Here is a 15,372-nt window from a genome sequence, read left to right as displayed (position 1 = left end):
GGCTGCAAAAGGAGCCTGCTCAGACTCCGCTGGCTCGTCTCTCCTGTCGATATTAGCATATAGCTAATCCACCGCCAAAGCAGCGGGGAGAATACCGCAGCATGTGTCAGTCAAAGCCCCTGTGCTCACCGCCCGGAGGAGGAGTGTGTCGGCGTCGGTGGGCTGGAGCTACTGGGGACGGTGCTGTGGCGCCGTAAGCGCAGATACGGCGGCGGGGGTCTTTATCTTCGACGTCACAGCCAGCGCTTCTTAAAACAGCGATGAAAGCGCGAGTATTCAAACAAATAGCGAGCTGAATGGGCTTCGCAGGCTGCTGTGTGAAGCCGTTTGGTCGCCTTGTCTCTCGCGAAAGCTGCTATTTTCCGGTGAGGATCCGGATCAGCACCATGGTCAGCGCGCACATGCTCCCAGTGTGCGTGAAGTCCAACCGCAGCTTGCTGAGAAGGTTGCTGGTTGTGTCTTTACCTTGATCCCTGAACGTGACTTAAATGGAAAAAAAAATTCTATATGAAGAAAATTGTTGGACAGTTTAAACAAATATCTGAAATCCCATTAATATTCCATAAAAGTTGTCTTTTAATCGCTCAGAAACTGACTTTATCTGGCTTTTATCCTTCAATTCATGAGCAAACTTAAATTCTATTAAGTATTTAAGCCGTTTTGATGGGATGGATTTCCATTGTGTAATTACTCCAATTAGATTAAACAACTAATTCAACTCAATGAAACATAAATGAGCACAAAGTAAAATGTCGTTTTACTCTGTGACAGTAGAGATTATACTGCTCCAACCGCTATTTGCAAAGGGTGCTCACATCTCTCAAGCATAATAAAGCTCATTCATTTTCACAACAACTGGAAATAAACCATCCCAAACCAAACCAAATGCTACCCGAACCATGATGCAATGCTGCCCTCTAACGTCAGAGCTGTGACGTGTTGATGTGAAGGTATTCCTCTTTTATGCATCATTTTTCACCCAAACCCTTTCATATCATGTATCCTCACTTTTCTGAAATGTTTCTTCTTCTTCTTCAATTTCTACTTCTTTAGCCACTGTCAAATTTGAAACACACTTTAGGACTTGTGCAAAAATATGATTTTTAAAAGTTCCAGTGTTCATCTCTGAATTGTGTCTCATTCCACCATCGACTAAAGAGAGTTGCACAACTCATAAACACCCAGAATGTATTTAGAAGTAAAAGTAAAAGAAAACTTCTCATCTTCCACCATTAACATTTCCTCATGTGAAAGACAGAACATACAGATGTTCTTATGCCCTTAATATGTTACAGCAAAATACATTTTATGTAAATGCTGATGCGGCTAACTGTCCACCGCCACCATCTTCTTCAGCCGCGGCAGGCTAAGTATGGGAGATATTGATGACACGCACTAAGTTGCACCTTCTCCATCTTATACGTTTGTTTATTTTCATTGTCACAGTGAAATAAATAAGTATACACAACAAACTAAACACCACGCAGGGTACTAGATGCACAAGTTACCTAACTTGTGGTCAACAAAAGGTTTACTCCTCATCCCTACATCCTCCAAGACAAGTGATGCGCTCAGGTGAGTGCAACTATTTGTAACCTCACCCAAAGTGACACAACCTCCACCCGAGTGCCAATCAAGTGTACACACATCAGCATATTCCTGAACATCCAATCGCCCACGTTATGGCTCCTACAGATGCCAAATTTATTCTTGTCAAGCAGAAACATCTCAGCTCTTTGTGTCAATGATTAATTATTCTACTCTGATTTATTGTTGTTTCGATGAGGAACATGGTAAGTCACCTGCCTGCGCTGAGTGGGGCGATGCATGTATGTCTTTGTGTGTGTTGCTATTGGTGGTGGTTACACCCATCTCCTATCCGTCCTCTGAAACTTCAAATTAAAATCATATGTGCACCGCAGTGAGAATAAAGTTGCCAATATGTTGCGCTGGTTAACCACTTAACTTATTTCAATTTTTGCATGAAACAGGTTTTTATGCATAAAAGATTTATTGTTGACCAACTATTCTACTGAACTACTTAAACTGCACCTTTTTTTTTTCTTTAACTGAACCCTTGCTGATGCAGCAGGCTTGTTTTTGTTTTTGCTTGTTTTTGTTGCATTATGACTAAATATAGATGAAGACAGATAAATTGCATCAGTGACTTGTCAGACAGAAATGTTTACTGAATCTACAATTTGTAGCCTGGATGGTATACATCATTAAATTGTCAAGATTCTTATCTTTCTAATGGTGTACAGAATTTGTAGGTACTTTGAAGGTAGACTGAGTGCAACACATGTTTATCTGGGAGGTCTGGAGCCAAACAAAAAAGGTACAGCATCAACATTATCACTGTCATCCAAGGTACAACAGCAGAATATGTGCATGTCTCACCCTCCTGTGGGAATTAGACATGTTTCTGACCACTGTATTTTTTTTTATAAACTGTACATCCAATTTCCTCATTCAAAGATAAACACAATATGGTTTATGTTGCACATTTTTACAATGAAAGTAAACTATTTGCGTTTTAACATGATTGGATCAAATTTTCTTTTTTTTGAGTGACAGCTCTGGAAAACGGATCTAACTTACGGGAGAAAAAATACTAAAAGGTTTGAACATTATTTCTAGTATTGTTTTATATATACTCCCAGATCTTTTTAGGTCATGTTAAACCAGAACGTGCTGTTGTTCTTGTATGTAATGACATTTTATCCAGTGAAGTTAAAATTTAACAGTTAAATCTAAGCATCTGAGTTAGTGAGGGATAGAAGGATGTTTTGCATTGTGCATGTTAACCATCCTGAGAAAAATCACCATCTTAACAGACGCAGTGGGAAAATGACTATTTAACACCAAGCACCTTAGCCAAACATAGCAGTAATTTTTACCTCAAGCTAACATTTGTTTATGTATTTTTAAAATTGAATTTCAAATTTCAAAGAGAGGAGACTGAAAAATGGATCACCATAATGATTCTATAAATGGAAATAAAGTGATAATACTTTAAAATAAAAAAAACTGCAATGATAATGTAAAAGGATATTTAATAATGTCTCTGTATAAGAAAACGATAAATTGATACTGTAAACTTTTACAGAACTATTGCAATAAGTCTGCAGGATGCAGTAATTTACTGTACAATTGACAAGATCCTTTTTTTAGTGTCGCTTTGGAGCAAACCTAGAACATCACAAACTGTAACATTTGTTTTTCATTCATTCATTATCCGAACTGCTTAGTCCGATTACGGATCGCAGGGAGCTGGAGCCTATCCCAGCAATCTTTGGGCGAGAGGAGTCCAGTCCATCGCAGGACATTTGTCACGTTATCCTTAATTTTAATTTAAAATACGCGAGTTCTTTTTTGTAAAATATGGTAATATACATATTATTTTATTTATTCTGCATCACTCTCTGTCCAACATACCACATGAAAGGGACAGTAGAAAATCAAAATAAATAAGAATATAAATAAACACAAACACATCAATAGCTTAAATCAGTGGTTCCCAAACTGGGGGGTTATCACTAGTGGGGCACAGCAAGGCTAAATAAAACTTGGGAGTTTTGGTACTGGACAAATCTATAAAAGGACCAATGATGAATGATGATAAATCAAAAGGAGAGACTTCAAGTACTAATAAAAGAGAAGAAAATATGTATATCTGGTCCTGTTTGACCAGGTAATAGTGAAGTAATAGTTATAATCCATGATGGGTAATCATGAGACCACAGTCTTTAGCATGTACCAAAATATTATATTCTACTATTAAGAAGTATGAAGATAAACAAGTTACAACACCACTTGGGGACTTTTCATCCTAAATACAAAGAAAGTCCTGTAAATTACTTTAAAAATAAACCATAAAATAAACTATCATATCTAGCAGAGTTGTTTTACTCAAGCAGCATCTGTCTCATTGAAAACTCGGCTCACCTGAAGAAGTTTGAAGAGATTCGTAGTTTAAAACGTTTCGCACTAAAGCAGAAGAATGGATCATAATACTGACACTGACATGGTTTTACCTACATTACAGTCACTAAACTAATTGGTTCATGTGACAGGATGGGGGGCTTGACATTATTGTTGTTGATGAAGCAAACCTTCAAGACCTGCCAAAAAGTTTGGGAACCACTGTCTTATTTAAACATTTTTAAGATTATGATACAAGATCACAACTTGACAACTTTTCATAAAACATGCAGAAAACAAATTAACAAATACTGTCAAATATTTCTGACTACTTTTCCTTCTTTCTTTTTTCAGAAACTTTGTCTTTTCTAGAATGTTTGTGGTTTGTCTTCATTGTTTGATTTTTAATCCTTCTTTAATCAACATGACTGTTTTCTGTACACTTGCTTTTAGGCTATTGTGTTCTGCCAAATAGACCTGTATGTTGTCTAAAATATCACTTTTTGTGATTTTTTAAATTATTTTATTTATTTATTTTTTTTTTTTGTGGTGTTTGCTTGTCGTGTTGTGTTTTGTACGTCACTTTCACAGTATTTTATTTTTCTTCTTCAGTGTTACTTTTTCTAAAAACACACACAAAATACATAAGAAAGAAGTATACTTTTTTTAAAGTGTTTTTGTTTAGTTTTTTGTTGTTTGTGCCTTTTTTAATTTCTGTTTTGACAACAGTACAACTTAGACTAAAAACAACCTCACTGGCTGAAACAATAAATGTGTTGATATATACAAACATTTCCATAATTTCTACTCTGCCATCTTATTCTGTTCACATACAATATCACAGGAACTTGAAGTTGTACGACGATTGCTATATATATATACTCGCCAGCAGGTGTCTCTATTTCTCAAATTATAGTGACATACGAACCTTTAAATAAGAAGTACATTTCGTTCATGAAGGCTGAAGAACTTCCAAAAGTCATTTTTATTTTTCTAACGTGCAAAGAGTTGACAGGGGAGGGGTAGCTATGTTAGTTTTTGTAAAATTAAAACTAATGAAAAAGGTACTACTCACTATCTTTCCTCCTTCCTCTCAGCCCCGACTGAATCCTCCCATCACATGTTCCACCTGCACGCTGCAGCTGCACTGACTCAAACTGTGGGTGGTGCCTAAACACTAAGTAACCAATCAAGAGGCAGGGAGTCTGCGGTCAGCTCTCCTATTGGACCAAACTCCCGTAGATCACTGCGGACGACCCCAGTGAGGCAGCGGTGAGCTCCCTCTCGTCTGTACGGCCGCAGCACAGAGATGAAGGCAAATCTTTTGCCCTGCAACTAGATCGGGTAAGTAAACTGTGTTGTCTTTTACCTACAGCTGCCGCTTTTTTACAGCTGCAGATGCAGCTGACTGCCACTCACTGCCTGTTTCTCATAAAGAGGACATGTCTTAAAGCCTGTAAGAGGAAGATTCGCAGATTCTGTGCTTCAAATTTTATAATAATGTCAAATTTAGCAACTAAAGAGTCGATTTTAGCTGTGAGGCTTAAATGTGAAAGTGTGACGCCTGGCCTAACTATGCTGCTTTTTGAGCAATCCCATATACACTGGTGGTTGTTGCAAGGTGAGAGTAACCCATGGGATTATGTTATGATAAAAAAATTAAAAAAAAAAAAAAAAAAAAAAACAGTTATGGGAACATTAAGGTTAACATTGGCAGCACACGTGGATTGCATGGCTGTTATTTATGTACACATCTGTGATGGCAGCCCAGCATGAGGCTCTGCATATGTCGTCACCTTGTGTGACTCTGGCTACTGCAGCTTCTGAAATGTTGATGAAATGCGGTTTAAAAATGTTTTTATGCTGCTATGGAAAGATGAGAAAAGGCAGCAGGATGAAGAAGATCAGAGCTTCTAGAGCTTCAGGCTGGTTTAATGAATTACCTTTTAGATTTCATTTATTTCATAGTTTGTGAGATCTTGAGGGCATAAATAGTATGCAGGTTGAAATATTAAGATTTAACTTTTGCAACAGCAGAAAAGAAAGTCTCCTGTTTTAAATTGTTTGCTGTAGGATTAACTATCCTGTTTGTCTACAACCAGTTTTATGTCTATGTTCTACTGTTTTTTTTGACAGCATCGAGCCAGGCAATGAATAACCCACTCACTGTCTTCAGGCTGACCACCTACTCCCAGTGTTTGACTGATTAACATGGCACCCATCATGGAGGGCACACACACTGTCTTGCTTTTGTATACACCCATCCATGAGCTAAGCAACATCAGCCCCTACTTCCCCAAGAGGCGGGCCCCAAGCTTTAAATACAAGAGCCGCACCTCTCATTCAGAAAGCACTGGTAATGACCATGACTGGGAGAAGGAGGATCTTGCAGCGTCCACACAAAGAGGCCAGTCTTCCGACTCCTCGAGTAAACTCTTTAGCTCCCAGCAGGCAGCAAAGGCAGCAGTCGCTGAGTTCTGCTGGCTGGCGGCTGAGAACCACCAGTTGCTGGTGGATCTGTTGTCGCTGTGTCGGGACTGCGCTAACAAAGTCAGGATGGGTAACCAGGATGGGAAACTCCAGGATTATGTGGAGGGTCAGGAAGTCAACCTTGGAGGTCAGGTTCTCAGCAGCAGCAATTACTCCAACGGGGAGCATAAGAGAGGTGCATCTAAGAGCAAAAAGCTGAAGAAACTGGGAGGCAAGAAAGTAGATAATGCTGAGGATTTACTGCACAGTAAGATGAAAAAGAAAGTTGCTAAAGAGCATTCATATGTGGAGCTTCCAACTGAGAAGGTGTCCACATCTGTAGCTTCAAAAGCGGAGCAGTTTCCGAGGACAACGGCCTCTGATCGTGTGTCTGACAGCCCTGTGACGGGTTCTTATGCCAGCGCTGTCAGTAATCCCATCCTGCCGATAGAGGAGGCCTTCCAGATTGCCCGTGAGAGCTGGGACTTCATAGAGGAAAACCGCACGTTTGACCCTGACATGGACTTCTGTAATGATTTCTCGGAGTGTGACGGTGAGCTGGGCTATGAGTCGACTTCTTGCAGCCTACTGGAGGGTCTGACCAGAAGAGACAGTGGGAGCAACCTTCGACCAATTAAAAGGTTTGATTCTCCTGCTGAGACTGAGAATGCATCAGCTCTCAAGTCTGCTCAGCAGCTTTACAGTGAAATAAACCAAAGAAACATGGGGGTCAGGGTTGTTGCCAAGGTGCAGGATGTGGAAGGGAAAGTGGAACGTGTCAGCTGCACAAGTCCAGAGAAGGTCGGGCTACATCCAGGGACTAGTAGATGTCTTCAGGAGAATGGAGAGTGGAAAAGATCAAGTGGAGAGAACCTGCTCGGAGTCACTAAGGAAAAGCCTTTAAATAAACTCTCAGAGGGTCTGCACCTGCCCCTGTCCCACACCACAGAGCCTCTAGTCCCAGCCAGACCCCACTTAAAGAGCCCCTCGTCACCCTCTCTAGCCGGGGTCTTCAACACATCTTTCCCAGCTTCAAACAGCCTCCAGAGCATGTCCCCAGTACTGACCCCTCTGTCTTCCAAGCAGGTGAGCCCACAGCTCAACCACCGCATCGTCCTGCTTTCAGATAAAGACGAAGACCCCGACAGAGAGAGCTCCAGTAACACGGATGAGCCCAAAATCTACACAGAGGTTATCGATAAGAACGGCAACAAGCGGACTGTCACCCGTCTGGATCTGAACCTTAGCAGGCGACCGAGCAACGCCAAGTGGAACTCCTCCAGCAACTCCACAACAACAGGTGAGCCTTGACAAATTACCCTAAAAACATTGTTTCATTTCCGTTTTTTGTGATCTCCAGCTTCGAGGTAAAAGAAAACATTGGAGCTTTGGTATGTGGCACAAGCCTTTGGTTGGATGGTGATCACTGATGCAGGTTTTCCAAGGAAACGGATGGCTGGAAAGAAATCCATGCGTGTGGGACATTCCATAAGGGGAGTATTAGTTTTTCCCTCCAGCTGGTGTCTTAATAAACTTAGTTTGTGCAACAAATGAGGTCTGTTTTCCAAGAGCTCTTTGTTAGTTGGTCATTGCTGTGGTTTTGGATTATTTATGAGACCAAAAATTAAAAAGTCACCCACAGAGTTGGGCGCGGGGCAAGCAGGCCATGAGAATAGATTGGTTGATGATCCATATTAACTCACTCAGTGCTACAGGGGAAAGTAGAGATTAGGGGGAAGTGTCCCAGATCAAAGGCAGAAAGTTGACACAGAGTTCGTCTTGTCAGGAGTTCCCATGAGCAAAATGGTAGCAGACGCATTGCCAGTTTGAACTCTCTGAGATCTGCTATCCCTCCCCCTGACTCCTATCCCACCTAGTTCACTGTGGAAAACCTGAGACCTGTTGGGTACAAAGGCTGTAGGAAAAAGGATTATAATTTCCTTTTTCTTTGCTCTTAGAATCTCATCTGGTGCATGTAAATCTGACAATGGCACAATAAATGGATTCTCGGTGTACTCTATATAATCTCTGCAAAGCCACAATGATGGTATAAACCTAGTTCAGGGACGTCAGAATGACTTTTCATCAGTGATCAGCCGCCAGGCTCTGTTTTCGTTCCCAGCTTGTATTTAGCACGCTTGGTCATGCCTTTCTGTGACCTCATGCCCTTTAGATCAGTGGAAGATTTTTTTCTCTGTGTTGGTTTAAAGTAAGCACAAAATTCAGTCAGAATTATTAGAAGCTGGAATTCTTGGTATGCTTAAGAGGAAACTTGAATTATAATAGAAAATAAATGGAAATCTATTTAGAATCATCAAAATATTAACACCCTTTATTAATAATTCATTTCAGACTTATTTTTTTCTGGTATTTTCTGCAGCTTTTTTAAAAAATAATCCTTTGAGTCCTGTTTCACCAGTTTATTTATTTTTTTTATTTTTATTTATTTTTTTTTTTTAACCTGTCCTGTCCAGCATCTCAGCATACAGAACAGCAATCTGTGTGCCATATTTTTGCCAGACAGGTTTGCTCTGTCAAGGGAGACATCTCATGTATAGCTGCCCTTGATAATCTGAATATTTTTATTATTATGATAATTATTTTATTTTATTTATTTATTTATTTTCCTTTTATCATTTTGCAATCATCGTCAGTCTTGATATGGCCGAGCTGGACCTGGCAGGGAAAGAGGAAAAAAAAAAAAGAGGAAATGAAAGGAGGAAAAAGAGAGACAGAAAAGAAAGGCGTGTCTAAGCTGCTAAAGTTACAGTATTTGCAAAGCAATATACATTACTAAAAAAATACAACAAGACATAAGTAGGATAGTGACAATATTCAAAAACAGACAAAAAAAATGAAAAATAAAAGTAGAAAAAGAAAATGAATTAATAAAATAACAATTACAATACCAACCGTTATTAAACATACCTACAGAGAGTCATCAGCAACATTTAGTAGGAAGCAGATGGGAAGATGAGTGCTTTGTGGGCGTGCACGTGTGAGTGTTCAACCTGTGATCATGCAATCAAAGATCAGCTGAGTGCTTGTAGGGGAGCACGACCACGACCCGAGGTGTAGGGGAGGAAGCCAAGGCCCCCAGGGCCCGGCAAGCCCATTGCGCACAGAGCCCGGGCAGGCAAAGCAGAGAGAGCCTCCATCCCCCGAGCCCAGAGCAGTGGAAGCCCCCAGGCAGGCGCCACCCGGCGCCACGCGGCAGGGGCACCGGGTAGCACAGGGCGACGGCAAGCCGGCCTGGCGGGTGCCGGGCGCTGAAGCGCGGGCCGCACAGAGAGCCGGCAGCCCACAGGCCCCAGGACCACCCGTTCCCCCCGGCAGAGCCCCAGCCAAGACCCAGCGGGCCCCGCCCACCCAGAGCAAAACCATCGCGGGCCGGCGCCACCAGGATACCAGGGGCGGGATCCCCAAGGACAAGGACAAGTCCGTAGACCATCCCCCCAACAACCCCTCCCCACAACCCTCCCGCTGCTTCCTATCCCCCCTCTCCAGCACCCTCCCCATCCCTCTCCCTCCCAAGCCCTACTGTCCCCAACACTCCCCCCCACTTCCTCCAACCCCCTCCCCCCTCCCCGCCCCACCCCTCCCTCCCATTCCACACCCCCCCCTCCCTCCCTCCCACACACCTCCTCCCATTCAATCCTCCCCCCCCCCCCCCCCCCCCCCCCCCCCCCCAAGCGACAGCCGGAGCCGGAGGACTGCAGGCCCCAGACCTGAACTCCCCACATTCACACACCCACACACACACACTTATGCAGCCAACCAGAGACCCTGCCGGCCCCCCCATGCGCCCCAGGCATCGCCCAGGACAGAGGGCCCCCCGCAGTGCCCCGCCCCCAACCCCCAGGCCAGCACCAAGCCCGCCCCCCGTACCCCGAGCGCTCCCCATGAAGAGGGGACATAGGAAGACCCCTGCCCCCCCCACCCGCCCGCCTTTGTGTAAATGTAATAGTGTCTAAGTTGTGAGTACACTTATGTACACAGTTAGAAACTCGAAGAAATGAATTTCTTTGAGTATCTGTATGATTATACTGATTATAAAGTAAGCATACTTTTAGCCAAGTTAAACCCCCACTCACTATATTTCTCTCATTGTCCAATAAAGTAAATGCAGATAATGGTTCTTTTCATTTCTTTGCTGAATCAGCCCTGGTGTGCACTCAAAACAGTCAGTTCATTGGTATCCAGTTGCTGACAAGTGATGCAATTCTGTAAAGACAAACGCAGCTGTAACATGATGCTTCAAGTTGACAATTAAAGTTGTGGAGTGTGGTTTCTCAGTCTCAGGATGCTGCAAGGCAATGAAGACCCCAAGAATGTGCAGTGAATGTCAATGAGCCATCAAAATGGGTCAGCAGCACCCAGTTTCTGAGTTTCTAGATTGTAAAATAATATGGTATTACTTTAAAATTGTCCATCTTTCCTTTTTATGTGCTTTTGGATGTTTCTTGTCATTTTCTTGCTGACAGATCCAAGATGCTCAGCTCTAACACAGTTTTCAGTTAGTCACCAGCATTTTCCTCTTAACCTCATTGGAAATCTTCAGATCATTCATTTGATGCATTCAATGCCTCCAGTGCTGAAACGGTAAAGCAGTTCCACCTTTACTTTAACTGTCTGAAGGCCGCACTTTATCTTGTGGGCTTAATTTTAAGGGAGCTCATTGAAATTCATTAGAAAGGTTTCACTCAGTGTATCCAGTCTAAATGTGATGTATGTGTTTCTTGTTTCATTATTTGCAAGGATTTCTTTGCTTCTTTTTAAACAAATATCTGGACGTGTTTTTTAAAAGATGTTTTGATTATACAAAGTAGCTCTTTTTTATATAACTAAAGATATTCTGGACATTTTACGTGAGTTTTCGCCACATTTACAGCTAGTTCACCTGCAACAGCAAGCAAAAGCCATTCTGTTGTCTGTTCTGTTGAGTAAATAATTTAGCCATGTTTAGAAGATAAAGAATGTATTTTTTTAATGTAACTCCCCAGCTGACACATTCACCAATGCTCAACCCAGCAACTACTGAAAGAGGAGCGTAGACCAGTGCAGGAAAATATGGTTCAGATTTGCTCCTGAGGAGGAGATTTGGATCAGTGCCCTTTTTAAACGACTCTCTTTGTGTGTCTTCATCCAGCCATGCACAAAGAGATGCCACACTCATAATCTACATTCAGTAAAATTGAAGTCTACTTCCGTTGTTCTTTCTTGAGCGTGAGACTCCAGATGCACAGAGTTGTCTCATAAGTCATGTGGCCCTCGTGCAGAACCCCCCAGAAACCGGCTTAAAGCGGTAATCTTAAACAAATTCCCTCTCAGAATTTTGCTGAGCTGGGTCGTATCTTGCCCTTGTGTTGCTTGATAATTGAATACACGTCAGATGTTAACACAGATAAATGAACATCACAGTGCACAGCCAAAACACTAAGTGGGTCAGTGTGAAGCCTGGCGCTTCATGGTTTGTAAAGGTTGAATTCATTAAGGCTTGGGCTCTTTAATCTGGGTTCTTTTATTGAAGCTCAGCGCTTATTAATGAGTGTGATCACACTGGCACTAATGATGATTTTTTTTTTTTTAAACAAATTATCTTGTTGTTTGTTTATGCTAATACGCTCATGATACATAATGGCAGACTGCATGCCCAAAGGTGTCAGTATGGTTCATGTGAGCATGTCTGCCAGTTTCTCTTATTATTGCATTTGCATTTTTTTGCCGTTATTAGCATTTTAATGATGATAATAAATACCGCTTTATAACCACATAAGAGAATGTAAACACTTTGAAATACTCTGCTAATGCTCACAGCTGGTGCTCAACCTTTGGGATTATTCAGCGTTTCCACTGCATCCGGCCAGTAATGATGATGAGAGTGGGGAGAATGAAGCAGAACCACAAAGGAGGAAGCTGATCTTTAAAAGCCCCATATCGCTGAGTGAAACTTCAGCTGTGGTGTGTCTGTCTGCTTGTGATTCATTTCCATAAAAGTATATTTTGAGGATTGGCAAAATGTAGGGTTCAGAAGCTTTACTCAAGTTGCTAATCAGTGAATCTGACTTTTGGCTCAGATTTTTAGCTGAAGATCAGAAATTTGAGGGTTGCTGGTGTCCTTTGAGTGTGGCATCGCTCACTGTCTCTCTTTAGCTCTCCCTTCCTCAATTCTCTGCTTATAATGGTCTGACAAATGGCAGCCAATACCATAATAAGATTACCTAATATGCTCCAGCAAGGTCATATGCTACTGATCAGTGCAGAGGAAGAGTATATGGCTCTGCTGCTAGCTGTCACTCAACACAACGTGCACTGCTGTGCCACATTGTTGCAAGCACAGAAAACAATGACCAGCTCTACTTAGATAATGAAGTCTGTTCTTGCCAGAGCAGGCTACGAGAGCCTCTCAGCCTGTCTCACAAGGCACAAAGTCCTTCTCTTACAATGTACAACTTGTTTTGTTTTGTTTTTTTAATAAATAACTTTGCTTGGAAAATGTCAGCTATGTTGCATCACATGCATTTACAAGTTTATATGGGTTCTCCTCAGTTTTCCTGCTATTTCACTCTCACCAATGTAAGTTAAGCAAATTCCCCGTCTTCAAATTCATGGCCTGCCAGGGGTAATAAAAGCTTCCTTCCATTTACCTCAGCTCTAAATGTTCCTTCAGCCTCCAAAAACGGCATCTTGAATAGATAATGACATCTCTGCGAGCATTGTGTCATGCTACGTTTCTGTTTCGGCTCTCAGACGAAGCATTGCAAGCGCTCTTCCCCTCGGTTCCCACTTGTGGCTGCCTTTCTTGCGCTGGTGCCGACGGCCATACCAGTCAGTTAATCAGCCTGTCTGCCAGGCGTGCACAGCCAAGAAATGTGCATAGAAAAGCCCGGCTGACAAGTGAGACGTAAACTGGTTGATTTATAAAACCTGTGTTGCATCGATTTAGATGTAAAAGTAAATGATTCTCTTTCTTGGTTAAAAAAAAAAACGTGATGGAGGGAGGTGAAGGTACTCAGCACGGCTCTGTACATTAACTTTTGAATGATGAGGTGACATATTTTAGGGGATAAAATAGGGCACTCTATGAAATCCTTGTTTGTTGTTTTGACTAAGAATGTGAAGCGGAGGTGTGTGAAAATAGCTGTTTTATGATAACTTGTTTGTACTCTCTTGCCTGGTCTGCGGCAGTCTCTTTTAATGATATATAAAAAAAAAAAAATGACCAGGGTAACGAATTGCTTCTTGCCAGAGAAAGAAGATTGAGGATGCCTTAAATGGTTTGTTCCTTTAGCGGTTTCCTCTCTTTAGAATGTTCTGTATGGTTTACAAGACTCTTATTTGACCACTGGATGAATAATGATCACCTGATCGTGTGACTAACAGACTGGTCCTTCACCGCTAGTAGCAACACCAAGCTGCCAGATTCATACACTCTAGCATCTGAACATTGATTATTTAGAAAAAAATATTAGTAAATGAATGAATAAAAAATGACTTAGAACATATATGACATCACATTGGAGAGAAATAATGGAAATGGCAGTTTCTCTTTAGCACGTGCTTATTGTTTTTGTCTTCTTTTTTTTTTTTCATAAGAACAAGCTTAACTGCACTGTCAGGCTTTTTGAGGTTTCCACTATTTACTGTAGATGTCTTTGGCAGACAGATAAACAGTGACTTTGCTAAAGCTGAATGTAGTGTGTGCGTGCGTGCGTGCGTGTGTGTGTTGTCCTTAGCTGGGATGAATCAGTGTTGTAACTTGCAATACTTTTACTCCAGAGACACCCATCAGGTAACAGTGGCGATTCAGGTATGGACACAGTTACAGCACATTGCTCTCCTCAGAGCTGGTTAAGCTCTTTTGGTGTGTAATTGTGCTTGTTGCAGTTACAAGTAAATCAACGACCTTATAGTCTAACTAGAAAGCAGTCTGAGAGTGCAGACCTCCTCCAAGCAGATAATTTTCACCCATACTGTCATGCCCACCCTAAGCCCTCATTCTACGTTCATTTTTTATGGATAGACTGTTAGATTCCTGGATTCATTTATGATGAATCCATATTGTCTTGGCTATATTGTAATGTTTGTTGTATGTTTATATCTTAAGTTGTTCTCTTCCAGTGATGAAAATTCTAAAGATCCCAATTTTTTTCCTGTTCTGAATGTAATATGCAGAATTTTCCTGGGATCTGTACCAAGACCCATTCTCAGGAAAGAAAAAAAAAAATCCAATAGTTTTTGTGTATAATCTCTAACAGACAGAAAGATAAACCCCAGTAAAAGCATAACCTCCGCCACCTCCGTGATGAAGGTAATGAAGCACTTCCTGTATTAAATGCATCCAAGTGTTGCTTCTCTGTTTACAGTGTCTCATGCTGTCTTTTACTGAATGTTGGACTGCCAGGAGGCATGGCTGTTCTCTTTGCTCCCTGCCCAGATGGTGGCACTGTGGGCCATCTAATGAATAATTACTGTGATTAAAAGTCTTCTAAGCCAGCAACCTGTTAAATCACAGACACATGCACACGGATTGTTCATTATTATTGTAAAGATATTCATTAATATGGCAAATTTACTGAATATAGTGTTTTGGACTTTATCAGGTGGAAAACAATGTGGCTGTTAGACTGTTTACTAGACCCAGATATTGTTGAGAGAGCTGTTCCTGTTCAATGGTTTCTTTCCTTGGCCCAGATTGGGCTTAACTCTGCATTTGGATCCCTCCCAGCCACCAGTCAGCAGTTCCCTCTGCAGGCTCTTGCAGCACTACATTATCATAATGAAAAGTTTTTAATCCACTGCTACTTTTTTCCCCCTGCTGTCAAAGTCCTGATAATTGCCAGAGCTCCAGGCATCACTGCTGTCACTTGATGGCCGATTGTTTTCCGATACTGAACCTGAAATTCAATGCTTCCATATGTACACAAAAGCCCCCGTTTTGCCTTTGCATTTGGCTGAGACATGAGACTCTGGGGATCT

At 41.7% G+C, this 15,372-nt stretch overlaps 1 protein-coding gene across 1 annotated transcript in view; it reads left to right on the top strand.

Moving 5' to 3' along the window:
- Positions 1 to 6,135: 6,135 nt before the first annotated feature.
- Positions 6,136 to 15,372, top strand: part of LOC306772983 (formin) — a gene marked incomplete at its 5' end in the record, with an annotated part of 51,454 nt that continues 42,217 nt past the window's right edge. Inside the window, one exon of the mRNA XM_079262664.1 lies at positions 6,136 to 7,693. Coding sequence (XP_079118790.1) covers positions 6,136 to 7,693 — 1,558 coding nt within the window. The remainder of the gene's footprint in view (positions 7,694 to 15,372) is intronic.

This window comes from Telmatherina bonti (assembly GCF_933228915.1).
Source record: "Telmatherina bonti genome assembly, chromosome: 22".
Taxonomy (NCBI): Eukaryota; Metazoa; Chordata; class Actinopteri; order Atheriniformes; family Telmatherinidae; genus Telmatherina; species Telmatherina bonti.
Note: the sequence above shows the minus strand (reverse complement) of the source record. Positions and strands in the feature narration are given on the sequence as shown.